At 50.4% G+C, this 23,304-nt stretch overlaps 9 protein-coding genes across 9 annotated transcripts; 3 read left to right on the top strand and 6 right to left on the bottom strand.

Moving 5' to 3' along the window:
* Positions 1-301: 301 nt before the first annotated feature.
* Positions 302-1,316, bottom strand: BDV14DRAFT_204817 (putative extracellular SCP domain protein Pry1; the record flags this gene model as incomplete). The annotated part of the gene is made up of 2 exons (XM_073774602.1): positions 302-826; positions 897-1,316. The coding sequence occupies 2 exons, from the start codon at positions 1,314-1,316 to the stop codon at positions 302-304; spliced, it is 945 nt and encodes a 314-aa protein (XP_073623251.1).
* A 582-nt stretch (positions 1,317-1,898) lies between these two features.
* BDV14DRAFT_182890 (exocyst complex component Sec10 family protein) lies at positions 1,899-4,952 on the bottom strand. Its single transcript, XM_073770302.1, has 4 exons — positions 4,588-4,952; positions 3,857-4,538; positions 2,279-3,820; positions 1,899-2,224 (listed from the first exon to the last, which is right to left on the bottom strand). Exons 1-4 carry the CDS (start codon positions 4,700-4,702, stop codon positions 1,954-1,956), a joined length of 2,610 nt encoding a protein of 869 aa, XP_073623250.1. The 5' UTR covers positions 4,703-4,952; the 3' UTR covers positions 1,899-1,953.
* A 752-nt stretch (positions 4,953-5,704) lies between these two features.
* On the top strand, positions 5,705-7,367 carry BDV14DRAFT_182887 (ubiquinol--cytochrome-c reductase catalytic subunit CYT1). Its single transcript, XM_073770301.1, has 5 exons — positions 5,705-5,898; positions 6,009-6,157; positions 6,262-6,324; positions 6,392-6,789; positions 6,839-7,367. Exons 1-5 carry the CDS (start codon positions 5,824-5,826, stop codon positions 7,102-7,104), a joined length of 951 nt encoding a protein of 316 aa, XP_073623249.1. The 5' UTR covers positions 5,705-5,823; the 3' UTR covers positions 7,105-7,367.
* A 6-nt stretch (positions 7,368-7,373) lies between these two features.
* On the bottom strand, positions 7,374-9,074 carry BDV14DRAFT_182885 (uncharacterized protein). The gene is made up of 2 exons (XM_073770300.1): positions 9,051-9,074; positions 7,374-8,988 (listed from the first exon to the last, which is right to left on the bottom strand). Exon 2 carries the CDS (start codon positions 8,687-8,689, stop codon positions 7,529-7,531), a length of 1,161 nt encoding a protein of 386 aa, XP_073623248.1. The 5' UTR covers positions 8,690-8,988; positions 9,051-9,074; the 3' UTR covers positions 7,374-7,528.
* Positions 9,075-9,568: 494 nt separating this feature from the next.
* BDV14DRAFT_182883 (uncharacterized protein) lies at positions 9,569-10,603 on the bottom strand. The gene has a single exon (XM_073770299.1). It carries the CDS (start codon positions 10,312-10,314, stop codon positions 9,748-9,750), a length of 567 nt encoding a protein of 188 aa, XP_073623247.1. The 5' UTR covers positions 10,315-10,603; the 3' UTR covers positions 9,569-9,747.
* A 4-nt stretch (positions 10,604-10,607) lies between these two features.
* Positions 10,608-13,515, top strand: BDV14DRAFT_182882 (uncharacterized protein). The gene has a single exon (XM_073770298.1). The coding sequence runs from the start codon at positions 10,631-10,633 to the stop codon at positions 13,475-13,477; it is 2,847 nt and encodes a 948-aa protein (XP_073623246.1). The 5' UTR covers positions 10,608-10,630; the 3' UTR covers positions 13,478-13,515.
* Positions 13,516-13,942: 427 nt separating this feature from the next.
* Positions 13,943-15,639, top strand: BDV14DRAFT_182878 (3-deoxy-7-phosphoheptulonate synthase). Its single transcript, XM_073770297.1, has 4 exons — positions 13,943-14,199; positions 14,257-14,314; positions 14,382-15,287; positions 15,345-15,639. The coding sequence occupies exons 1-4, from the start codon at positions 14,194-14,196 to the stop codon at positions 15,494-15,496; spliced, it is 1,122 nt and encodes a 373-aa protein (XP_073623245.1). The 5' UTR covers positions 13,943-14,193; the 3' UTR covers positions 15,497-15,639.
* A 286-nt stretch (positions 15,640-15,925) lies between these two features.
* On the bottom strand, positions 15,926-18,250 carry BDV14DRAFT_204812 (F-box protein; the record flags this gene model as incomplete). Its single annotated transcript, XM_073774601.1, has 1 exon — positions 15,926-18,250. The coding sequence occupies one exon, from the start codon at positions 18,248-18,250 to the stop codon at positions 15,926-15,928; it is 2,325 nt and encodes a 774-aa protein (XP_073623244.1).
* A 1,200-nt stretch (positions 18,251-19,450) lies between these two features.
* On the bottom strand, positions 19,451-22,974 carry BDV14DRAFT_182874 (putative DUF221 domain protein). The gene is made up of 5 exons (XM_073770296.1): positions 22,899-22,974; positions 22,337-22,843; positions 22,110-22,274; positions 20,886-22,047; positions 19,451-20,833 (listed from the first exon to the last, which is right to left on the bottom strand). The coding sequence occupies exons 2-5, from the start codon at positions 22,517-22,519 to the stop codon at positions 19,830-19,832; spliced, it is 2,514 nt and encodes an 837-aa protein (XP_073623243.1). The 5' UTR covers positions 22,520-22,843; positions 22,899-22,974; the 3' UTR covers positions 19,451-19,829.
* Between the last annotated feature and the right edge of the window lie 330 nt (positions 22,975-23,304).

The raw sequence follows: 23,304 nt of genomic DNA, 5'->3' as shown, positions 1-23,304 counted from the left end.
CGTCCGGCCTCTGCTGCCCAAACCGGCCAACCACCCGCGCCCTTTTTCTCTGCTGCCGCATACTTATTTCTCCCTTCTTGTGTGCCTCCCTCTGCTGTTTGTTTGGCGTGGTTCCAGTTTGGAGCGGATTGTCTGGAACCGTTCAAAAGTGAAATGAATAGAATCTGTATTGCATCTTTCCCAGAATGGGAAGTCTATATGCATGATGTTGGTAACATGAGTGATGACAGACCATGACAGCCAGCAATACTGTAATTGAACATTTATCGTACTTTTCATTCATATCATGCGTTATACTATGTTATACAAGGATTAAGAGGTATAATAGCCCTGCCCACCATCCAATCCCCGTGGCACGGTTCTCCAGGAATCCTTTACCACCATTATCAACACCATCCTCTATATCCCCATCCCCATCCTCCCCAACCGTCCCATTCCCTCCCCCCTCAAACCCCCTAACCACACTCAAATTAACGTTCCTTACCTCCTCCTGCACATTTTCCCTAAAATACATATTCTTATCCCCCCCTCCTCTCTGAGTAGTAGCCCCAACAATATTTCCACCCGGCAAATACTCACAAACAACATACCACCCCTGCGCCTTCCCATTCCCGCTCGCCCCCCGAAGATCCGTCACGCCGCAGTCCACAGCCGCGCATCCGACCTGCTTCGTAGATTTCCAAACAAGCTGCGTGAAGTGTCCCGTTTCCTCGGTGAACCCGGTGGGCTTTGAGAAGTCGTAGTGGGCTGCTTCGTCTGCCCAGGCGGTTATTGAGGAGAGGGAGGTGGAGTAGCCGTAGGCGAGGTTTTCGCCGTAGGGGGCGCCCTGTTGTATACATATATGTATCAGTATTTGATCTATAGAGGGAATGGTGGGGATTTGGGGGGGGACGAACAGAATGCTCCCAAGCACAAGTCTTGGCCCAGTCCCTCGCAAAGTCAGCGAGTGTTTCGTTCCAGCTCAGTGCTGAGGCATTGTATGCCTTTCTGTAAGCATTTGTTGCGTCGAGAACGGTAGATTTGAAGAGCTTCGCAGAGGTATATGATTTGTCCTGGGGAACTTTGGGTGTGACGGTTACGGTGTCAACGGTTACGGTGTCGACTGTTGCTGTTGCTGTTGCCGTTGCGATTTCTGTTGCGATGGCTGTTTTTGTGATTAGCACTGTGACGATTTTGGCGTCGGCTTCTGGGTTTGGGTTTGCGAAGGCGGTTGTCACTGTTAGGCGGATGAAGAGGAGATATGAGAGGAGTGTTTGGAGTGGTGGGTGGTGTCGTGGGTGCGGGTGTGGTTTTTGGTGTATTGATGGGAAGCGCATTTCGTAGTTGATATAGTAGATGAAGGTAAGTTTCGATTAAGTAATTTTTGATCTCGTGGTAAGCGAAGCTGGATTCTGAAGGCGCTATATACACCTCAATGAAGCAAGAGCTTTGTTGGTTTCAGCGTGGTCTGGAGTGCTTTATGCAGAACAAGGCTTTGAGGCATAATGCATCTTAAAGTTTCAATCTTCAAGAGAAGCAAAGTTCCAAGAACGTTCTAGATTGGGGAATACAACTACATATGTGTAAAGCAACAATATGGAGTGTTCAGTGGTGGTCCTATACTAAGGTAGATCGATGCCTCTAAAAATAACATTGGCAGCGTTAGGCTGAAGAATGTCTGCAGACCACAAACATTTTCAGCCTAGCGAACACCAAGTCTAGCACCATTCAAAACATGGCTTGTTTGAAGACTTGCAGGAGAACAAAAGCGCTGTATTGTATGGTCGAGAGCTCTTGTTTGTTCGTCGCAGTAGGCGCCGACTGACGTCAGGTAGTTCGGGCTAGAACCAGCACTCAGCACTATAGGTAGGTAGGTAAACATTACTACCGAGTTCGTGAGACTTATTCTTGAATAGTTTTTGGTATTCTTGGGGTATATTTCAGGTCTTTATATATATCATAGTATCGCCGCATTTACATCACAGTGCACCCAATTCCATACATCGCTCGCTCGACGTCGCGCTTGATTTGGAACCAGTCTGCCCGCCTCTCTGCGAACTCGTACACTTCCTCTACTCGCCAGATTCCTGAGAATCGGCTTGCATCAGCAATGAGATTTGCTAGTTCTTTAGCGTCGCCGGGGTCGATGAGGTAGATTTGGGATAGCTCTCGGAAGGCCTTGAAGTAGACAAGGAGTTCGGTATTCTTGAGTCGCTGGATGAATTTGAAGTAGTGGTTCATGTCACTAGCGATTATTAGCACGTGTCGGGTTCCCGTAATGTAGGTGAATTTCGCCTACCTGATGAGCTTCAGAGATCCCTCAATGCTGATCCTCTGGCGCTTCAAGTGTTTGCATAGAGCAGTAAAGAGACGTAATCCAACCTCCTGGTTGAAAACATCAAGGGTGCTCTTATCTGTACTTCCAACAAGCATCTGTGTATGCGATGATACAACGTCTACCACGGCGGCTGCAGCCTCCGTGACACTCACATCCATCGTTTTGCGGTTTGGGTCAGTAGAAACGCCCGGGTTGAAGTCAGTCGCAAGTTGCCTTGTTGCGAGAATGTAGTCCACTTCTTCCATGAGCACATCGATTCCTTTGTTCAGCCCAGCTGCAACACGCTCATCAAGGTTTTGCTCGAACTTCTTCTTCTCCTTCACTGCCGGGTCCAAGAAATCATTCCGATCAGTCAAGTTAGAACCAATCAACTCCTGCTCGTAAAAGACATCCATCATCTGAAGAATGAGGTCACCAACATTGACAAGCTCGAGGAACGTCACCAGCGGTTCAACACCAGATTGGTCACGGTCGCCTTGCTCGCGGGGGCGATAGTTGGAGAGGTGATCAACTGCCTTGTTGAACCCTTTAATCAGATGGCCGTGACCGAGGATCCGTAAAAGAGCGACGAAAATTGCTTCACACTGCTGTTTGACCGCCATACCTGTTTCACCTCCAATCATTGTAAATTGCGCTGCGCGCTCCAGACTCGATTTTGCCGCATGGACCAACCCTAAAGCGACTTCGATACTAAACAGAGATCGAATGCCCTCCATCTTTGATTTCATGATAGCTGCCTTTGCCGCAAGTTCATCAGTAGGAGCCTCCACCACTGGAGGTGTGCCAGGTGATGAAATCGTAGAAAAACGGTTGGTCTTCGACAAAGCAGTAGCGTCGCCACTCATAGAATTGCGGTCCGACTTCTGTTCGTTGGCCTTCGATGATGAAAAACTGGGAAGAATGTTGACAGGTGCCATGATCACTTTCTTGAAGGATGTCAAGAAGTCCCGCTTATCAGCTTGCCTGTTGACGTTGGACAGGAGGAATGACTCAGTAGAGGCAGCTTGTTCGGAAAGCTGTCTATCCCACTCTCCCACGGAAGCTTCTGAGCCATTTCGGAAGAAGTCTAGCTCTTCCGCAAGATACAGATCCATATGGGGCTCGAATCCTTGGGCAATGGCCTGGTGCAAGAGCTCTTCGAAGGTGTCGATGGAGTTTTGGATGGGCAGTATATTATCACAGAGGTTCATACTCTGCGCGAAAGTACTCGACACCGCAATAAGGTAGGCTTCCTTGTTTGACCGATGAAGCTCATCAAACATCGCCGTCAGGAAAGGGTAGAGCACATCACGGCCCACCTTCTCAATAAACGGTGAGGCGGTTTGTAAGGCCGAAGGAAAAGCGCGGTTGATAATGGACACCTCCTCGTTAAAGGCCACACTTAGCCGAGTGAAGAAGAGTTGTGTTTGATGAATTTTGACTTTCTGAGTGGTTTCGTCGATACAGTCGCTGACCTTTCCAAGCTCCGACTTTTTCGTGACTATGTGGTTGTGGTGGATGAACAGCTCAGAAGCAGAGCCTCCGCCATTCAATGTAAACAGAACATGAGCATAATTTTTCATCCGGTCATCAATATCGTCAGTCTCGTAGCCGTGCCTGAACTCCTTTAGTGCAGCTGTTTCAAACATAGAAACAGCGCTTCGCAGGTGGTCATGCCGTTCATCACAGCCTTGCGTCGTGTCGCATTTGGCAAAGGCCTGCAACTGAGATAGTATTTGGGCCTGTTGTTGCGGCTTGGTGTACTTTTGAAACATAAGATTCTCTGGGGATGGTCCAAGAGAGACAATATCGTTGTAAAAAGGCGCTAGAGCGGCGTGAATTTTCCCATACTCCCGGCGAGCCTCTCCCCGGATTGATCTAGCTAATTTCAGTGCGTTGAGTACCGGGTCGTTCTCCGAGCCCGCTGTGTCATCCGTGGTAGATGTAGACAGGTTGATCTTGTCGAAACCATTTGAGACAGCGGTCACTTCGATCGTTGGCTGGTCCGGGGAAGGTTGGACAAGGGTCGACCCTTGAATGTCGACGCTTGTTCTGTCTGCGATTGTCCCATGTATCTTCTCCGTGAACTTGCGAGCTTCCACTTCATCCCAACAGCCCATTCTCTTGAGTCTTTGTACCCAGCGTGAATCATCGTATGCCATCTCGCGCAAGAGCTTCGACGCCCGCGCTGCTCGAATCAGGTCGCCGGGAGGAAGGTGATCGAGGATTTGGGACATAATCTCTGCTCTGTGTCAGTAACTCGGACGATCCCTGGACCTGCCATCGCGTACCTGCGGGCAGAGAAGCCCTGGAGATCTCCTCCATAGAGGCCATTTTGAGCGATGCCAGCACATCGCGGCGAGGAGGCTTCCCGCCGGTACGTGGCCCATTCCTCGCTTTCGACATGTTGTATTTTCAAAGTCTGCATTGGGAGACAGTCACCAGGATCGAGTGTTTTGGGGTTGTTGAGCTCGCCGTCAGGGTCCACGCGGGTCTGGCCTGACTCCGGAGCTTCGACCGTGTGTAAATGAAGCGACTAGCGAGGGAAACAAGTGTCAGGTTGTGCCAGATTCTGATTGCAGCATTATCCGTAAAGAGAACATAGGGATCGTAAAGCGTTCATCGTAGACTCAAGCTTCGAGCTTGAGATCCCACAGTTGATGGCTTGAGACCAGCTGGGGAAAACTACGGGATCGGCGGGGCATTTTCCCCTTCCGCCCCGTCTACCACGCTCACATCACAGGTAAGCTATGCTCAAGATCACGAAAGCTTCAATGAGACACTCTAGCAAATTGATGCTATCAGCTTGAGGCTTTTGTCATCCTTTCTTCCGAGATCAAAATGCTACCGCTGGGTTCGCCTGTGTGGCTTCATATATGCCGTTATCTAACGTGCGAAACTATATATTTGGAGCTCGAGGCTCAGTTTCCAAGCGTATACCAAGTAAACTGGACAAGTCTCCAACTACTGATTATCAGTCCATGATACCTCCCCAGAACCTGTACATAAAGCAAGAAGTGTCCTTTCGATGATTTTATACTTCCAAGGTTTGGTGTTGATGCTCTATGCCAGGCTAAGTTAGGACGGGCGACTGACGTGACCCGGGAACTGCAGGCCTGCCGATGAGCCGGGTTGCCGTCAACACCGGCAGAACACGTATGGCTCGGCAGACGCAACACAGACAGACTGAACAATACCATAGAGCAATTGTATTATAGACATCATAGGTAGTGATTTAGTAGACATTCAACTCCAGCTGATAATGTGGTGCCATGCAGCTGCGGCTCAGCGTAATTTGTTGTTCCGGTTTTCACCGAGAAAGGTTAGCGTCAGGCCAACAGCCAATCAGGGCAGAGGTTTAGGCAATTCCAAACCAGCGAGAAACTTGACTGTTCGGACTGAACCTCGACTTCACCTCTAAAAGCAATCTCCTGTGCGCTCACCCGGACCCCCCCTCCCCTCTCCCCGTCTGCGGTTACTGTACCTTCCTCTCATCTCTTCGTCGGAGGGTTCTTCACATATTCAGTATGCTGGCACGTACTGTCCTGCGCAGCGTGCCCTTCCGGGGTCTCGCCCGTCAGTCTTTGAGCAAGACCTCCTCGGTACGCATCACCCCGGCCTTCGCACCCATTGGCTCCAATGGATGAGGACAATCGCTATCTAGCATGGCCTATCCTCCTCTGTGATTCTCAGTTATTGATAATATGTGCAGCGGGCGTCTTCCTCGACTGCCGGTACCGAATCCGCCAGCTCCCCCTTCCACCTCACACTCACTGCCTCGGTCGCTACCGCCATCGCCCTCGGATCCGCTACGTATCTCTATGGACAAGAAGCTTTTGCGATGACACCTGCCGAGGAGGGGTGAGTCAATTGATATTGTTGCGGGCTGGCTGTTGACGTGGGCGTTTTCGGCCGTCCGACCGAGCCACAATATGAGGGCCAGGTAGCTAACATATCGCGTTTAGTCTGCACGCTACCCAGTACCCTTGGGAGCACGCCAAGTGGAACAAGACCTTCGATCACAACGCGTGAGTTGATCATGATTGAGCTTCGAGTTTTTTTGTCGGCACTTCTACTCACATTCTTGCTATCCAGTCTCCGCCGTGGTTTCCAGGTCTACCGTGAAGTTTGCGCCAGCTGCCACTCCCTTACCCGTGTTCCTTGGCGCTCATTCGTCGGTGTTACGCACACCGTCGATGAGATGAAGGTCTTCGCCGAAGAGAACGAGTACGACACCGAGCCCAACGACCAGGGTGAGATCGAGAAGCGCCCCGGAAAGCTCTCCGACTACATTCCCGCTCCCTACCCCAACGAGGAGGCTGCCCGTTTCGCCAACGGTGGTGCTCTGCCCCCGGATCTCAGCTTGATCGTCAAGGGCCGTCACGGTGGATGCAACTACATCTTCAGTCTGCTGACTGGTTACCCCGAGGAGCCTCCTGCTGGTGCTACCGTCCAGGAGGGCATGAACTTCAACCCCTACTTCCCCGGCACTGGTACGTTACGTTGATCTTCCGCATCGAGCTCAATCTAACTGTTATCTAGCTATTGCCATGGCCCGTGTTCTCTTCGACGGTGTCGTTGAGTATGAGGACGGCACCCCCGCCACCACCTCCCAGATGGCCAAGGACGTTGTCGAGTTTCTCAACTGGGCCGCCGAACCCGAGATGGACGACCGCAAGAAGATGGGCTTCAAGGCCATCACCCTCCTTACCGGTCTCTTCGCCCTCAGCGTCTGGGTCAAGCGCTACAAGTGGTCTCCCATCAAGACGCGAAAGATTGTCTACAGCCCCCCCGTCTCCCGCCGCTAGGGGACTGACGCCAATCAAGCAGACTGTATAAAGTATGAAAAGGGAAGGGGATCTAGCGACAACTAGCGAGCTGTGATTCGGACTTTCAAGCCCTTCGATCTTCTCGTTACATCATGTCATTTATATCCGTCTTTCTTGACCCCCGGTCTTCTCGATCCAAGATGACCTCTCCTGTTTTGTTAGATGTTTTCTCAGGACACCTGTATCTGTATCTTAGATATTTATTTCCCGTCTAAAATCTTGTTTGAAGAACTCAATGTCACTATTTCCTTTGTTAGATTACTGACTGCTTCGAGACGTAAGGTCAAGTTGGTGTTGATTTGAAAGCCGTAGGATATCATATGTTCAAAGTATTCTATTTATGCTTTCGAACTATGTACACAGCACGCCGACATACTCAGCCCCCTGGGCCACGCAACTCGACTCAACGCTCAACAGTCTTCTCTCCATCCCCAAAGACACGCTTAAACCCTTGCTCATAAGTACTCCACATCCCGACCTTCACAAAGTCCATGAACCTCCCCACCCACTCAGGACTACGACCGTCCGGACGCGCAAATACCCTCTGTAGAACCAACATAGCAAGTAGAAAAGGCCCCCACATAACCAGGAACAATCCCATACCAATCTTCTGACGAAGCGAGGTAATCCTATACGGCTGGAGCTGGGCAAGGTACTCTCGGTAGACGAACGGAAGATTATGTTCTGCTGCGCCGGTTCTGATCAGGTTTAGGTACCGCGCGGAGGGCTGCATGTAGCGTGGACTTGAGAGCGAGGTTGATCTGGATTGTGTGAAAGGGTGCGGGTGCAGGGGCACGAGGTCTTTGAGTGCTGCTGGTGAGAGGAGGGTATGTGCTTTGACGGGCTGCGTTGTTGGTCGCTCCGGGATGGGGTCGGCTGGGTCATAGCCCTTTGGGAACGGGTAGCTGGCGATTACAATGTCCTTGTAGCCGCGGCCGCCTCCCTCTGTAGCTATGATTGTTGCATAGTCGCGGAGCGTGACCTCGTAGACGACGCCGATGAGGGGCCCTGAGTAGTGGTCTTGATCGCTCTCGCCGTTCGGAAGAAGAGTGTGCTCCTCTGAGTTTGTGCCTGCCTTCTCATCTTCGCTGAGTGCTAGAGTACTGCGGAAGTGTGTTCCTGCAAAGCATGGCTCTATATACGGGACGCCTGGGAGATCGAATGTCAGACGGAGTTCTGGGACGACGACGTTGAGTTGCGAGAGGGGCTTGATGCCGCGCATGCCCAGGAATGTCTCGGAGGCTAGATTCGAGCCATAGGCTAGGTATAGAACGGTTGTTTCGAGAGGAAGGGCGCTGTCGTCGGCAGCATCGCGGCATAGGGCAAGTTTCGCGGGTAGATATTCATCTTGGTCGAGAGATTGCGCTGAGGTAGACGCTTGCTGTCGCGTGGATGTTGTCTCCGGGAGATCGTCGGCTGTCAGTTGCGAGAGACCCTGTTGACTGGGTGGGTAGAGATCTTTTCTTAGTTGCTCTATTGTGTATGATGGTGAGATGGACATGTAAGGAGGAGGAGCCTCAAGTGCGTCCTCCAGCCACTGCTGCTCAGATTGGTTCTTTTCCATTGTAGATGGGGACACCAGACTTGACAGGCTTGATGAGATCGCCGCCTCCTAGGGAGGGTTCAAGGCTGATATATAAGCTGCCTCCGTGAATCGAAACGGGACTGGTACCAATCCTTCCATGGTTGATTAGAAATATTCTCCAGCCAGGCTGAACGTCACTGGTTCCAAGCAACAGTCGGCACAAGGAACGATCCAAAGTCCCGTCGGATCCCGGAACGATGCGAACGATGGGCTGGTGGAGAAGCCGGAGCGGAAGCTGGTTCTCCCGTGGCCTGGACTGTCATTAAGTACTGGTGCGTCTAGGAGAGTGCTGTGAGCAATCTCAGGTTGAGATCTTGAAGTTTTTGGTATGAAGATATACTTCAAATCTTAGTGCAGGGCAACCCCAGGTTCCTGAATCCGCAGTGCCAATCATGAGTGTTCCTCCGCAGACACTATGGCGCGATCCCGCCAGCCAAAGCAGTCATGCAGATGGCGCAATCTCGATCCTGTCGGCGAATCTCAAGTACTGACAGCGCGATGCTTGTTGCTTGGAAACTTCTGAGTAGCTTTCTGACATGTGAACACCGCGAATAACATCATCTGAAGCTCAAATAAAGTATGAAAACATGTTGAACCATTTCTCAAGGGTTGGGTTGCATGTGTCAAGGACGATCTAGGAGACGCCCAAGTCCCTTGCGAATCAGAAGTAATAGCTTATCCTCAAATGAATAGGTAGGTAGCTGTACTAGGTACCTACTTACGCCTGAATCACTGGGTATAGTGCTAATCACATGATGGCCGCTTCTGTGCGAGACCCCATGTGCTTTTGAGCTCATTTCGACAGCACAGTCCGGACTTTGATCTCGATTCTGCAGCAAGGCAAACTTCAGATGCAATGGCATGTCCAAGCTTTCCAGAGGTTCGAGGAGCTGAGTTACTGGACTTCGTGACAACTCTCTCTTCTCTCTTAGTGGATGCTTTCAAGCAGGACACGATAATTGGAGAGCCTCTACCTGACGCTTGTTACTCTTGCATTCGCGTTGACCCTCCCCTATACGCCCTCTCGGAGAATTTGCTCAATTCTCTTCTAGATGAAGAGTTCGGGCTCCCATCAAGCCAACTCCTTTCCTTGGTCTACGCATACGCAGATACATTGACTCTCGCATTGGAACCGGTTTCAATGAACTGTCTTTTGATTCATCTACTGAGGTCAACCGATAATGATAAAATCGAGCAATTTCTATGCGTTCTAATGGTAAATGGATGGATTTGGCTCTTGGTAGCTGCTTTTCTGACTGGTTTGCAAAGGAGGAACCCGAGCACCTCGCGACCACTGGATTAGTACAACCCCAGACAAGTCCCTCAAAATCGATGAATATGTTGCCACTCGTACAGAGAAAACTGCTGGAGACATTGCACACAATACTCATGAACCCCGAAAGAAAACCTTGGATTCGGAGAATGGTGTGCTCGGCACCCTGAAAGTGAGACGGTTCGCTGACAAGTTGCAGGCTGGGAAAGTCCTGACGGAGATACTTTACGATTCCGACGAAAATTGCCAGTTGTTTGAAGAACTGACTGGTCAGCACAAATTGAGGTATTTCGAAGACTGGACACCTGTGTTCTCTACTGAATGCTGCCATGTCTAGATCAATGCTCGAAGTACTCGAGGCACCGGACGTTGTGCTATCTTACTTTGCCAGCACTATCATCCGAGCCATATACCACTCTGGAGCCGGCAGTGGGCCGGAATGGGAGCTCAACGGACCACATTCGAAAATAATGCACTGCGTACAATCCCCCGACGCGCTGGAACAGTTTCGCTTGTACACAAACTATCGTCATCACCAAACACCTGACAGAACTAAGCCCGAGAGGTCCTATTTTTATTCCCCTACTTGTTATGAAGTGTCAACCGATGGAGAACAGACGAAAGAGCTTCGGAAGGGTCCTGCTTTGATGCTGTTTGAATTGGGCAAGGTAGTCTTGATCGATTGTGGAAAAGACACGTCCGGTTGGAGAACTAATTACTTGACCATCATGCCCGACGTACAAGAATCTAGCTTCACAATCTCCAATGATGAGGGAAAGCAAAAGAGACTGTTATCACTTCAGATACACCCCAATGACGGATTCGCGATTAACGACGAGCTTCAGCACTGCCAGGTCACATTAGATCTCGAGGTCAAATCCACATACGACATGATGAAAATTACAAAATACCTTGAGAGAGTTGGCATTTCCCGTCACATAAAGGGCACCATGAAAATCCCAAGCAATCCAAGGTCATCCTCCCTTATTATACCACTGGACGCAGTTGAGGATGCATCGTCCGAGATCAGCGAAGGCTCTCACCGTGTCCACTGGACAAACGAACCCACTGAACCAGTAGAACATCTCGATTTTGTGCCTGAGACAGCCAGCGAAAGATTGTCCCAGAGTAGCCTGACAGAACTCACACAGACTCCTACCTTCGGCGATACTTCTTCACCTGGACGCAGGGACAGTCCTTTACCGGAAGGCCCCGAAGCCTTTACAAAAGGTCAAAGTTTAGAGGGTCCATCAAGAAAGGGCGATAGCACTGCTGAGGGACTTGCGAGTGACGAGGCATTAGCCCCTGCTTCCGGAAGCGCGAAGCCAACAGAAGGAGCGACAGCCCGAAAAGACAAGAACGTACGAGACGACGGACCTGCCAAAAACACTAGGTCCAGATCGTCCCAGAACGGCTCTCAAAGAAGCACCAAAAATGTGAAGCCCGCCCCAGGGAAAAATGTACTAAAACCAATACCACCAAACACTCAAGAGTCGCTTATATTTCCCCGACGGCGTTCCCGAGGCAAGCTGTATACGGCACCAACCAAGACAATGATGGTGGACTGGGACGAAGATCTTCGAGCGAGTGATAGATCTGTCGAGCCGGAGTCTCAAAAAGAAAATGATCTCACTTCAGTGTCTTCTCCTTCGTCTAGTGCCCCTGCTCTGAAGTTGAATGAGAGTTTAAAGCAAGGCAATCAACATTCCAGACGGCGCCTACCAGTCGCGAAGACCAAGGGACAACCCAAGACAGGTGTCAGTAAATCTAGGAAGAGAGGCAATGGTCAAGCACAACCGAAGAAAAATGTCAAACTGTTGTCCACCCGACTGAAGAGCATTGAAGGGCATGATAATCCAACCCATCCATCAACAGATGGTTCTGCGACAAAGTCAGAATTACTCGCCGAGCCAAGCAAGTCCGAAAGTGATAATATATTATCAAAAAAGCGAGAATTGATCAGCCACCCTACCCAGCTCCAAACAGTGACTGACAGTATGGACAACCGGGCAGAAACCACCATAGAGCCTAAAAGCACCGAGAGCTCAAACGGCCAGACTCTAGGCAAAGCTGGGTTGGACAGCGACCAGAACATCGATGATTCTCATCAAGGGAGGGGCCAAACAGTTGCAGAAAAGTTGATTGCGGCACTTCGGGGGAGCATCACTCCAGGTCAGCACCCTGGCAAGAAAGGGCAATCAAACAACATGGACCACAGCTTCGAAGAAGCTCATGAGTCCCCTGTGTTGCATAACAAGTCCCTGGGTGACAGTCCGCAACCAATCCACTCAGACCAAATGGGTAGATTCGTGGGTATGCTAGATTCCTGGACAGCAGATATGAGCGAAGAAAGAACGATGGTCGACGAGATGTACCCCCACGCGATGTACCCAATTGAAACCCCAGATGTCAGCCAACTCAGTTCATTTCAAAATAATGGCGATGACACAGACTGGATTCTTGGGAAGGAAGACCTTGCTGATATTCAAGAGCAAGCTGGAGATGAGAATGGAAGAGACAGAAGAGTTTCCTATTCCGTTTCGAGCTCGTCAGCAGAGCCACGGTCTACGGCATCAACCTTTGAATTCTACTTCACCGGAAAGTCGCCTTATAAAAAACACAAAGGTATCTCGTCCGGTCAGCCGGATATTATGGCTAAAGAAACACCTGAAAGAATAACCCCAAAGGGCGATAGTGAAGTTACCAAACTAGCCGCTAGCGCCCTTGAGAGTCTCATTGAAGAGGAAGTAAGTCAGCCCGTGGAGTTCCAAGAGCCCAATACTAGGATCACAGCCGATAAGAACGGAAGCCCTCGGGTGATACAGCAAGCGAACCCGGCGAAGCACGAACATGTTACACTTGGACAGAAGCGACATGCCACATCTCCGGCCGTGCAACAACCCTCGATGACGAAACGCATGAGAGGGCTGAACCAACATGAGATAGACGTCACTTTGCATGCAAACGAGAAGCACCACGCAGAAAATAATGCATCACAGAATGGAGATGGTCTGCGGGATACGCAATTCACAGAGGGTGATGAGGACTGCAGGAATGATGCACTTGAAAAAGGTGTACAAATGACGGCTTTGAGTAGCGCCTCCGGAGTTTCAACAGCTACTAGAAGCCGCAGACGCTTGCCCTTCCTGGATAGACTCAAAGAGAATCTCAAGGAAAAGGAGTCCTCGGAAACCTCGGAATGTTCGGAATTACCTTCATCTGCGTCAACAGCACGACAGCAGCCTGTCAATTCCAGTGACCACGAGCCTGCCGTAAACACGAAGCGCTACACACCTTGCATTGCGCCTTTAACGCGAGGCGAGTCGGGGCGTATAGTTGCGCTTGAGCTGTCCAAAAGCAATACTGTTACTGGAGCGGGTGGTCATATGGACTGGCAAACATCACTGCAGAAACTCCACAGGGGTATGGAGAGGACGCTGGCCAACAACAGCGAAGTAAGTCATGGTTCATTGAGGAATTTGATCCCGGAGTAATTGCTGAATCAAATATGGTATAGCATCTTACCCGCCAGATTGAGGATGAGAGAAGTACGATCAATGAAGTGTTGAATATCTATAGAACACAATGCCATTCGGTTCTCGACCAGCTCTTGGAAGCACAGACGGAACGAATAAGACTGTGCAAACAGCAAATGAACTTGATCAAACAGCAGCATGCAACTGTCTGCCAGGAGTTGATACGTTGCCTGGAGGAGAATGAACAGAGTCTGGGGGCTATCGAGGGAAGCCAATGACCCCTCTAGGATTGATTATGCGATGCAGCTTGTACGCCATTTGACGTTTGAAAACCACTGTGCTTACTTGCAATGTCTTACTCAAAAAGCAAGGACCTGAGGCCCTGAGCGCCCAAAGCTCTGACGACGCAAGGGGCCGAAAACCCGAGGTTCATGATCTTATAGAACTTTAGTCCGTAACTGCGAATGAAAATGCAATCAAATTGTTCTGACTCACCGAAATCACGTGTGGCATGACTCCTTCCTCCCGCCCGCAATTTATCTACTCGGCCTTAGTAGCTTCCAACTTTTTTACTCAATTGAAGTACTATACTCTTATTTGAGAAGAGAAAGAGGACTTTATTGCTCTATACTTATCAATTGCTGTTGTCCTGCAGCTTATTTCACCCACCACCTCTTTCGAGTCACCACTGCCCCTCCTCCAGAGCTATCTAGATCTACGTACCCCGCGAAACTATGTCGGTGAGTCACCAGCTACCTTTTGCAAGCTATCAAGAAGCAAAATCTCACATGAGATAGAATTTCTTCCTCCCAAACCCCAATCTAGGGGACACAAACCACCTCGAGGACTCGAGAAGTATGCTCTCACCGAACTCCGTTGCAATTGACCCCAAACTGACCTCGCTCTTCCTCTTCACCCATAGTCCGCGGCTACAACCCCCTCATAGCACCCAACCTCCTCCAACATGAAATCGCCCTCACAGAAAATGCCCGGAAAACGGTCCTCGAAGGCCGCTCAGAGGCCGTCGCCGTCGCTCATGGCACAGACACCGACAAGCGCCGGCTCCTCGTCGTTATCGGCCCCTGCTCAATCCACGACCCCGAAATGGCCCTCGAATACTGCGACCGCCTGCTCACGCTGAAGGAGAAGTACAAGGATGAGCTGCTCATAGTCATGCGCTCTTACCTCGAGAAGCCCCGGACGACGGTCGGCTGGAAGGGTCTCATTAACGACCCCGACATCGACAACAGCTTCAACATCAACAAGGGTCTGCGCGTCTCGCGCCAGCTTTTCGTCGACCTGACGAATAAGGGTATGCCTATTGCTAGTGAGATGCTGGATACAATTTCGCCTCAGTTCCTGGCGGATTGTTTGTCAGTCGGCGCAGTCGGCGCCCGCACGACAGAATCTCAGGTCCACCGTGAGCTCGCATCGGGTTTGTCCTTCCCTGTCGGTTTCAAGAACGGCACAGATGGTTCCCTCGATGTCGCAATTGATGCAATTGGCTCCGTTAAGCACCCGCACCACTTCTTATCCGTTACTAAGCCCGGTGTCGCCGCCATCATCGGCACAGTGGGTAATCCCGACTGCTTCGTTATCCTGCGCGGTGGCAAGAAGGGCCCCAACTACGATGCTGCTTCTATCGCTGAGGCAAAGGAGAAGCTCGAGGGCAAGGGCCTCACACCCAGACTCATGGTCGATTGCAGCCACGGCAACTCTCAGAAGAACCACAAGAACCAGCCGAAGGTTGCCAGTGTGCTAGCGGAGCAGATCGCGGCTGGTGAGACGGCGATTATGGGTGTCATGATCGAGAGTAACATTAATGAGGGTACGTTTGCACCCATGCCCTTTTTTGACACTATTACTAATACGAGCGTGTGAATAGGTACCCAGAAAGTCCCAGCAGAGGGCAAAGCAGGCCTCAAATACGGCGTCAGTATTACGGACGCCTGCATCAACTGGGAAGACACCGAGTCGACGCTCGAGACGCTGGCGAAGGCCGTTGTAGCTCGGAGAGAGAAACTCGCTTCGGCTTAGTTTTTCTGTCCGTCGGTTGTTTCGATTCGTAGTGGGCTTGTGTGTATTTTCGGGTGATATCAAAATGTTCCTTTTGTGTTAGCGGGATCTGTACTTAATCTAAAAGTTTTCATCTAAGGACTCTTTTGAGCTTTGATTTGTGTATTCAATATATCAATCCTTGTGGTTGTATGGGTTATATTTGTGTAGTGTGTATCATAGCATTCTATGCTGAGTGGTGTAGTGTATGGTGTAGAGGGTAGCCGTCAATCATCATCATAAACAAGAACAAAAAAAAATAATCAACAACTAAGATCAGAGATTATTCAAAGCGCCGCACCGCTAAAAGAAACAAAAAGAAACAAGCATCAAATGACGCTGAACATCAAAAAGGTAAAGACCGTAATGGTCAAAACTCGGCTCAACCTAGGGCTAGGCTCAGATAGGCATCTAGTAAACAGCCTCCGCATCCATCCGCCTCCCCTCCAACTCCGGAATCTTGACATCGACAATCCGCGCCGCGAACGGGGGCCTCCGATCATCAGTACTACTAGCACCTAGAAAGAAATCGCTTGCGGCAGACGCATTGCGCCCCTTGATCATGGCGGGACTGCTATGCTGCCGGAGCATATGGCGGCCGATGAACTCCGCTCTGGACGGGTACTGTTTGCCCTTAGACTTGGGCTTGCGGGAGGTATCTGTGTCTGATTCTGTCTCGGGAGTAACGAGGCCATGCTTGGAGCGACTAACCAGCTGAGCAGACGCAATCCGCCCGTCTGCACCAATAGTAAATGACTTGCAAGGAATCTCAGAAGCGTCCTGGGATGTAGACGTAAACGTATCAACATCAATGATACTCGTCTCGCCCGACGCCCCGAACGCCCAGATCCTCGCACCACCATGCGAAGACTGCAATGAGAGTTCGACGACATTGGGCACACGCCCAATTTCCTTCCCGTAGATTTTGAAGGGCCACATCATGGCCGTTGGGCGATAACTGATACTCAGCAGAAAATCCCAGTCGCCGTTTTGGTTCTGCGCAAGGCTACCGCGGCGTTTGTTGCGTGGGCCTCGTTGCTGGTTCAGGAAGAAGTCCCGGGCTAGATCGCTGTCTGCCATGACGCCATCGCCTTGGAGTTCGCGTTCCTTCTTGAGGACGTTGAAGACGTCTAGAGGGACGGAGTAGAGGACTAGTTTGTCGTCGTAGGCGGCTACCACTCGCAAGCCCCAGTTTAGGTCTGAGCCCGAGGCGAACGCTGTGGGGAGTGGTATTTCTTTATGAATATCTGGAGTGTTGTTCCCGAAGGGGGGTACGCAGACGAGGGCTCGTGTGAGACTCGTGGGCCCGTCGATGGGGGCATCTGAGCCGACGCAGAGGAAGCCGCTGCGTGGTTCGACGAACAGGACGTGAACACCGTCGTTCACGGGGACCGCTCTGTAATGGTGGCACTGTGTTGTTCGTACTAGGCCGACTTGATCTCTTTGCTCTAGCGCCCAGCGGCTAAATGTTTGCACGTCGTTGTCCATTGTATGGAATGGGCAAGATGGGCGTGTTTCGCCAGATGGCAGGCCCTCGCAACCGCAGCCCTCTGCGCCTGGACCAGCCAAAGATGATATCAATCGGAATTCCAAGGGCGTATCTGGCCGGTTTGGCATAAAATGCAAGATCTCTGAGGGCTGTGACATGGGCAGATGCTTTCGACAGTCTTTGCCTGTTTCCTGATCGATCCAGCGTAGCTCAATCCCGGAGTCAGAACCGAATGCAGCACAATGATGACCAGGACAGACCGAGATGCTGTGCGGCGGGTCTTCAGCAGAGCAGACATTATGGTGGAAATGTTGGGTTGTCATTCTCATAAAGTTCTTGCTTCCAAATTGCCCCTTCCCTGTTGAAGTGTTATTCAATTCGTTGTATCCATCCTGGAAAACACCCTTGTTCTGCGGATCGAGTGGGACAAGGTCGCAGATCATGCCTAGTCGATTGTGCATTAGAGCTGCAACAACAAATGTCGAAGTGCTTGTGTCGATGGCGGCCGACAATACCTCAGCGGGACATGCGATTCTGGAGACAATGGCAATGTCTGTGTTTCCCAGCTCTTCTTCAGAAATTGGCGCAGTATTTGCGCTGCGATTGCTCAACAGCTCGTAGACGTGGATGGTGCATCCCGAAATCACAAGAAGATAGTTCCCGCAACCGCTGAGATGGAAGCTAGACGCGGCGGGCACGTCATTTGCAAAGGAAGAAGAGTAGGAGTTTGATGAACGGTCTGCCTGAGATAGTTGTGAAAAGTCGACAATACTAGTCGTCAAAAAGCCAATCCTTTCAACATTCTCTTTGCGACCTGATAAGATGCATTCCGTCGCAAACCGTTTGCTCATCCTCCAAGCAGGACTGAGTCCCTTTTTGTCGAAATAGCTGGTGCGTCGACCTTGGTTGTCTCTGAGCCAGCTATCCCACCAACCTGCCCGCCTGAGCATGCTTTCCAGCAAGCGTTCGTTCAGACTAGCGCGCATCCATTGTGAACATGTTCGCCGAGCGTTATCAAAGTCTCGGGGACTTAACTGATAGAATATCTGTGCGAGAATTTCTGACGGCACAATGTTCGCTGCTGGTTTGTATGGAGGTATGATTTCATCGATAGCTCGAGCCCAGGACTTGCACGTTAAACGCAAAGAACGGCGAGAATCCTCTGGGACATATTCCAGTAATCTTCGAGTCACTGCAGGGGGTATACCCGAAGTCGAGGAGTTCTCGATCTCTGATTTGATCGGCATCTTCATGAACTATGAATGCCCGACGGACGCACGTCAACAGTGTCTCAAACGATAGGGGACGTTTCGCAATGACAAGGCGCAGATATATCGCGTTGAGGAGTGGAGTTCTCGATTCGCAGGAGCTTCGCGGATGAAGAAGACGGTTCAAGGCTGCTTCCAGTTGGCCGGATCGCGAAAGGTCATGCTTGACGAGCTCCGAATCTATACAGTCGAAGACTCGTTGTCACGATGATCAAGTAAAGTTATTCCGACAAGGCGAAAATTCACCAGCTTGAAGGCTGTAATTTAGTGGCAGACAAAAGACCACTATGAATGTGGCAATTCGACGCAGAAAATCGTTGTATAGTTTGACGAAAGGAGAGTCGAGAAAGACAGTGAATATAAACCTTATCACATCCCAGACCACCTGACAATCCCCAAGTGTAATAATCCTCCGAGGTGCCCATCCATTTCTATTTCAAGTAGAATTGGCATCTCTCTACCAACGCCACAAAGCTTCAGGAGTGGTGGGATAAACGGCGTTCTGACGTCGACACCAGGGCACCCGGCGCCGCAGGCCAGAACCGAGCTCCCCAATGTGGACCCAACGACCGTGACGATCCGCATGACTGGGAACCGCAATTCGCGAACGGGTCAACCGGCGGGCGGCGATAGCGCGGTGGGGAAATTGATGGGAGAAATGGACGAAAATCGGAGGATTGGGAGATCTATGGCTGATATCATTGGGTCAACGATGAGGATTGTTCTAGTTGTTGCGAAGGAATTCGAGAGGATGGGATTTGGGCGAGTGAGAGGTGAGAATTGGCAGTGCAGACGACAGTGTGAGCGGGTCCATTGACAGCAAGTGCGTGCAGGACGAGGAGCTAAAACTCCAGACTCGGAGGGAGATCGTGGGCGGGTCTGCGGTAGTGCGGTGTCTGCTCCAGAATGACGAAAGTTAGTGCTATATCGCTGTGATGGCCGGCAATGAACTCACTGCATTAAGTTGATATACCAACACAGCGTTAACAATGAGAATTTTTGTAGTTGTTTGAAGCGATGCTGATTCTGAGGCTTATCGTGAGATTCTGTTAAGAGGGAGGGGGTGAGAGAGAAAAGGAAGAGCCGCGGAAAGCCGCAAAAAAGAAGCAAAGGCCTCTACGCAGTGACACCACACCACAACTGATCCCGGACTCCAGTAACTTCTAGGATCCCAATCCCGCCTTTGAAGATCGTTGCACTGCTAATGCAGGGCTACTGCGAGTGGCTGCCAGCTGTCATCATCATCCCGCCAGCGCCCGTTATCGCTGGTCTCTTTTTACTAAACAACAGATGGTGGTCCATGAGTCCTAGGCATTATGTTCATTTCATATTAATATACGCTGCAAGCCGTACAGCATTTCCTGCAGCCACCGAGCTCGTCTAGGCCGATCGACAGTGGAATGTATAGGCAAAACGGCCAAGAACAAAAAGAGACTCATAAGTACAATGAAACGCTGACAATACAAAAAGTGGGATATCTATATGCAGACGTGAAATGATAAGTAGTCGTTGTATAGTAAAGCAGTCTGCCGCCAATTGTTTGAGCCTCAAGGAAAGCTCAGACCGAAGTATGGTTCGGGTTCTCGAAATACTCAAATCCCTCCTGGAGTCCATCGGGCATGGGATCACGCCCCGGAAGCCAGGCGCTGTCGAGGGGCAGAATAAGACTGGGATTGACGTATTTCTTCAGCTTGAGACCGAGTATCTGTCCCCCATACCTGACAGTGAATGTATCACGGTCGAGCCCGATAGGGGGTGACAATATCGATGATTCCGAGGGAGAGATATCACCTGAGCTGGGCGAGTCACGGTAAATGCTCTTTAGGGCAATGAACTTCGTAAGTGGTTCATAGCTTCGCGTGTAGAAGTAGCTGAACCACACCGTGGCCCCAATCAATGGCACAATAAGCAGCGAGGGTGTAAGACCCTTGATACCGCGGGCTGCGAGCAATCCTGCCATGGCAAGCTGGAATACCACCAGGCCTACCAAAACTCGGTTGCAAATCATCGGCCATGCTCGTCCGGTTGAGTGTTGCCGATGATCCATAGCGTATAGCAGCTGATACTTGTAGATGAAGTTGCCAATTGTGAAGTATACCAGCCCCGAAAAGCATACCAGCCACGAGCACGGAAACACGCTGTAGACCACACTGATAATCAGAATAAGTATGGTCTGCGGGATCGAGTACCCGTAACTGAAGGTAGGTGCGGCAGACAGCTCGGCAAAATCTCGCGGCGTCTTTGCCATGAAGTAATTGATAGGGTACATGAACACACTCCCAAACTCTAGGAGTCGCAATGGGAATAACCCTAGACCTTGAAGAATGAAAAGATTTATGTAGAAGGGCGCGAAGCCTTCCAAGGATTTGGCGAGTGCAAGGGCAATGGTAGTGGCGTCTTTGAAAGAATCTCGAAGATGCTCCCAGAAACTATAGAAGCTCGTCGCAGTGCCGATGACGGTGAAGACAATGAATAGGTTGAAGAACGAGAAGAAGAAACTCTTCGAGATAACAGAGAGCTCAACATCGCCATGAGACATCATTCCCTGATGGTTTGCAAGCCCTGAGGCGTTGTTAGTATCAACTATCCAAAAGTCAACAGAGCACGGACTCACAGTTATACAAGTAAGGTACTGCAACAGTCAACAGCGAGAAAGCCAAGGTGGGAAGACCAGTTTGAACGAGGGACTGGGCGAAAGGGTGTGACTCCAAAGCATCGGCCAAAGCAGGGAAAACTTTGTGAAGCGTCTCCAGTTCCAGTAAGGTCCCAACAGGCACAAGCAGAACGGACCAGAATACCGACAAGAAACAAATCAACACAGTGATCGCCCATGACTGCAACATCCGTCTAGAACGCCGCAGGTATGTGTTCTTCCAAACGACATCCGCTGGAGCTGGAGCTAACCTGGCGAGAAGCTGCATCGGACGGGGATCAAGAATGGCCTGGACAAGCATTTGCGCGGCGGCAATTGATTGCATAGTCACGAACGCTAGCTCGGTAGGCGGATATTCTTTTTGGCGTGCGGTTTGAATTTGCTCGTCAAGTCTTCGTAGCCTTTCCTGGTAATAGTCTATCGCGTCGACCTTCTTGAAGCGTAATTTCAACGGACCGTACCGCAACCGCTTCTTCGGGCGTGTTTTGGCTCTATCAAAGGCATCGTCTTGTCCATTTTCTAGGAGAAGGCGCATTCTCTCGTCATCTTCGGAAAAGAAACTCGAATCAACTGGCTGCTGGTTTCTCATTGGCAAAGTGTCTCCCGACTGTTTGGTCCGCTTGTAGCCCAGATATTTGACCCAAGCCGTCTCCAGATTCCGTAGAACCTCGAAGCGCTCTTTGATCAGACCATCCAGGGGGCTCCAGTCTCGGCAAAGTGTAATGCTCTCAACCTCCCCAATGTGAAGGCCCTCAATGAACTCCCTAATCTTCTCTTCGGATCTCATCTCTTCCGGAATACCCGACAATCGAATCGTCCGGTCAGTTGTGCTCGTCTGGCTGCCGAGGTATTTCTGCCTGATCTCGATAATCTTTCTCGTCTCTTGAAGAAGCATATATACGGCAATCCCGGAAAATATGTAGGTGAACGCCGTGTACGTCCAGAGGTACGGTGGATCCGTGATGATCTGCTTTTTCCCGTTCTTACCAACATCAATATCCTTGTCCCAGTCCGGAATGCCGACCTTTCCTGTGTAGCTATAATGAATCGGAAGGAGGACCACCGTGGACAAGACGAAGATTGTGGAGAGAAACTTCATCGCAAATCGAAAGAAACAGAGGAACTATTGGCACGAGCATCATTAGCGCACTGCCAAACTACGAGATGGGGAGAGTCAAATCATACAACAAAAGCATCCAGGCCCGCAGATCGCAAAACTTGCTCTTCAGTAATCCGGTAAAGCACAGGTATCCATCCAAAGAAGCTATCAGGAAGCTCCGGCAGGTGTGAAGCCGCATGATGCTGTCGCCTTCGAGCCGCATACAGTTCAGTCCATTTCGGTCGCAGAGCCTACCATATTGACAAACAGTTAGCGCAAATACACAAGAAAAACGACAAGACCTTTGACTTACACAGAATGACAGCAAGGCTAACAGCCCTAGGCCTGAACTAATAGCAAGCTGCGTATATAAGTCTCGCTGGCCATTGAGCTGGTCACCCCATTTCCGTCCGTGATCTCCTCCATCATCGGTCCCATTGTCGGGCGTGGTAACTGCAGTCGCCAAGGCCGCCACGGCCGACTGTGTGAAGGACATGATGGGAAACAAGTTGTTCTTGTTATTCTATGAGTCTTGCTGCGATGCGCTTCTATTGATGCATTGGAGCGCTGGTTGTTGATTCTCAGGTCGGACGATGGTCGATAGCAACTGACGTCAGGGGACAGTGTCGCGCGCTGCGCGCCGTCGCAGGGTCGTAGAATGGGCTTTGTAGAGTATGTTCGGAAACACTGCAAGCAACGGTATGCTAGACACAGGAGAAGTGTAGTCTGATGCTCACGAATGGGTTGTTGTCCGGGATCTTGTGATCTCTTGGTTTTTCGAGCTAGCGACAGTTCATCCTGCATTGTTGATCGCGACGAGCTGAAGAAGATGAGTCAGCAGCATACTTAACTATGCACATCGCAGTTTTGTGTACCCTTTATGCAACGCAGCCTGCAGCCTGCAGCCTGGTCTGGCTTAAATCTACAATGTACGGATGAAATAAATGTCAGAATCCGGAGTATAGCGACGGTGGGAAAATCCACGGGAATTAGCATACATACTCACCGATCTCACTATATTTGGGGTGCCACATGGAGGAATAGATTAACCCCACCAAAGCAGGCCCTTTCAATGCATGGTAGATAGAGTATAAGTTTCGCTCTTGCTTATCGAGGATAGACCCTGAGATAGAATTTTCATTAAGTCTTTTGGTTTGCTTAGAGGATCATATTTCCAACATATGCTAGTGATAGTTGATGGAAAGCGTGACTAGTACTACATGTGGGAAGTGATGGATAATCTTCCATTGGGTGGCTGGTATGGCCGCCTAGCTAAGATAA

This window comes from Aspergillus stella-maris (genome assembly GCF_047715825.1).
Source record: "Aspergillus stella-maris strain CBS 113639 unplaced genomic scaffold BDV14scaffold_82, whole genome shotgun sequence".
Classification (NCBI taxonomy): Eukaryota; Fungi; Ascomycota; class Eurotiomycetes; order Eurotiales; family Aspergillaceae; genus Aspergillus; species Aspergillus stella-maris.
The sequence above is the reverse complement of the archived record's forward strand: the minus strand, read 5'-3'. Positions and strand labels throughout refer to the sequence as shown.

What these genes read in the sequence shown, in the direction of transcription:
- BDV14DRAFT_182890 (XM_073770302.1), bottom strand. Translation starts at nt 4,702, where the DNA reads ATGTCGAAAGCGAGGAATGGGCCACGTACCGGCGGGAAGCCTCCTCGC. An exon ending in CAGGGCTTCTCTGCCCGCAG is followed by an intron (nt 4,539 to 4,587) that starts GTACGCGATGGC and finishes GACACAGAGCAG; the next exon opens with AGATTATGTCCCAAATCCTC. An exon ending in GGATCTCTGAAGCTCATCAG is followed by an intron (nt 2,225 to 2,278) that starts GTAGGCGAAATT and finishes AATAATCGCTAG; the next exon opens with TGACATGAACCACTACTTCA.
- BDV14DRAFT_182887 (XM_073770301.1), top strand. Translation starts at nt 5,824, where the DNA reads ATGCTGGCACGTACTGTCCTGCGCAGCGTGCCCTTCCGGGGTCTCGCC. An exon ending in AAGACCTTCGATCACAACGC is followed by an intron (nt 6,325 to 6,391) that starts GTGAGTTGATCA and finishes CTTGCTATCCAG; the next exon opens with TCTCCGCCGTGGTTTCCAGG. An exon ending in CCCCTACTTCCCCGGCACTG is followed by an intron (nt 6,790 to 6,838) that starts GTACGTTACGTT and finishes ACTGTTATCTAG; the next exon opens with CTATTGCCATGGCCCGTGTT.
- BDV14DRAFT_182885 (XM_073770300.1), bottom strand. Translation starts at nt 8,689, where the DNA reads ATGGAAAAGAACCAATCTGAGCAGCAGTGGCTGGAGGACGCACTTGAG.
- BDV14DRAFT_182883 (XM_073770299.1), bottom strand. Translation starts at nt 10,314, where the DNA reads ATGGCAGCATTCAGTAGAGAACACAGGTGTCCAGTCTTCGAAATACCT.
- BDV14DRAFT_182882 (XM_073770298.1), top strand. Translation starts at nt 10,631, where the DNA reads ATGCTGTTTGAATTGGGCAAGGTAGTCTTGATCGATTGTGGAAAAGAC.
- BDV14DRAFT_182878 (XM_073770297.1), top strand. An exon ending in CCACCTCGAGGACTCGAGAA is followed by an intron (nt 14,315 to 14,381) that starts GTATGCTCTCAC and finishes CTTCACCCATAG; the next exon opens with TCCGCGGCTACAACCCCCTC. An exon ending in CGAGAGTAACATTAATGAGG is followed by an intron (nt 15,288 to 15,344) that starts GTACGTTTGCAC and finishes GCGTGTGAATAG; the next exon opens with GTACCCAGAAAGTCCCAGCA.
- BDV14DRAFT_182874 (XM_073770296.1), bottom strand. Translation starts at nt 22,519, where the DNA reads ATGTCCTTCACACAGTCGGCCGTGGCGGCCTTGGCGACTGCAGTTACC. An exon ending in CGGGCCTGGATGCTTTTGTT is followed by an intron (nt 22,048 to 22,109) that starts GTATGATTTGAC and finishes TCGTGCCAATAG; the next exon opens with TTCCTCTGTTTCTTTCGATT. An exon ending in AGTACCTTACTTGTATAACT is followed by an intron (nt 20,834 to 20,885) that starts GTGAGTCCGTGC and finishes ACAACGCCTCAG; the next exon opens with GGCTTGCAAACCATCAGGGA.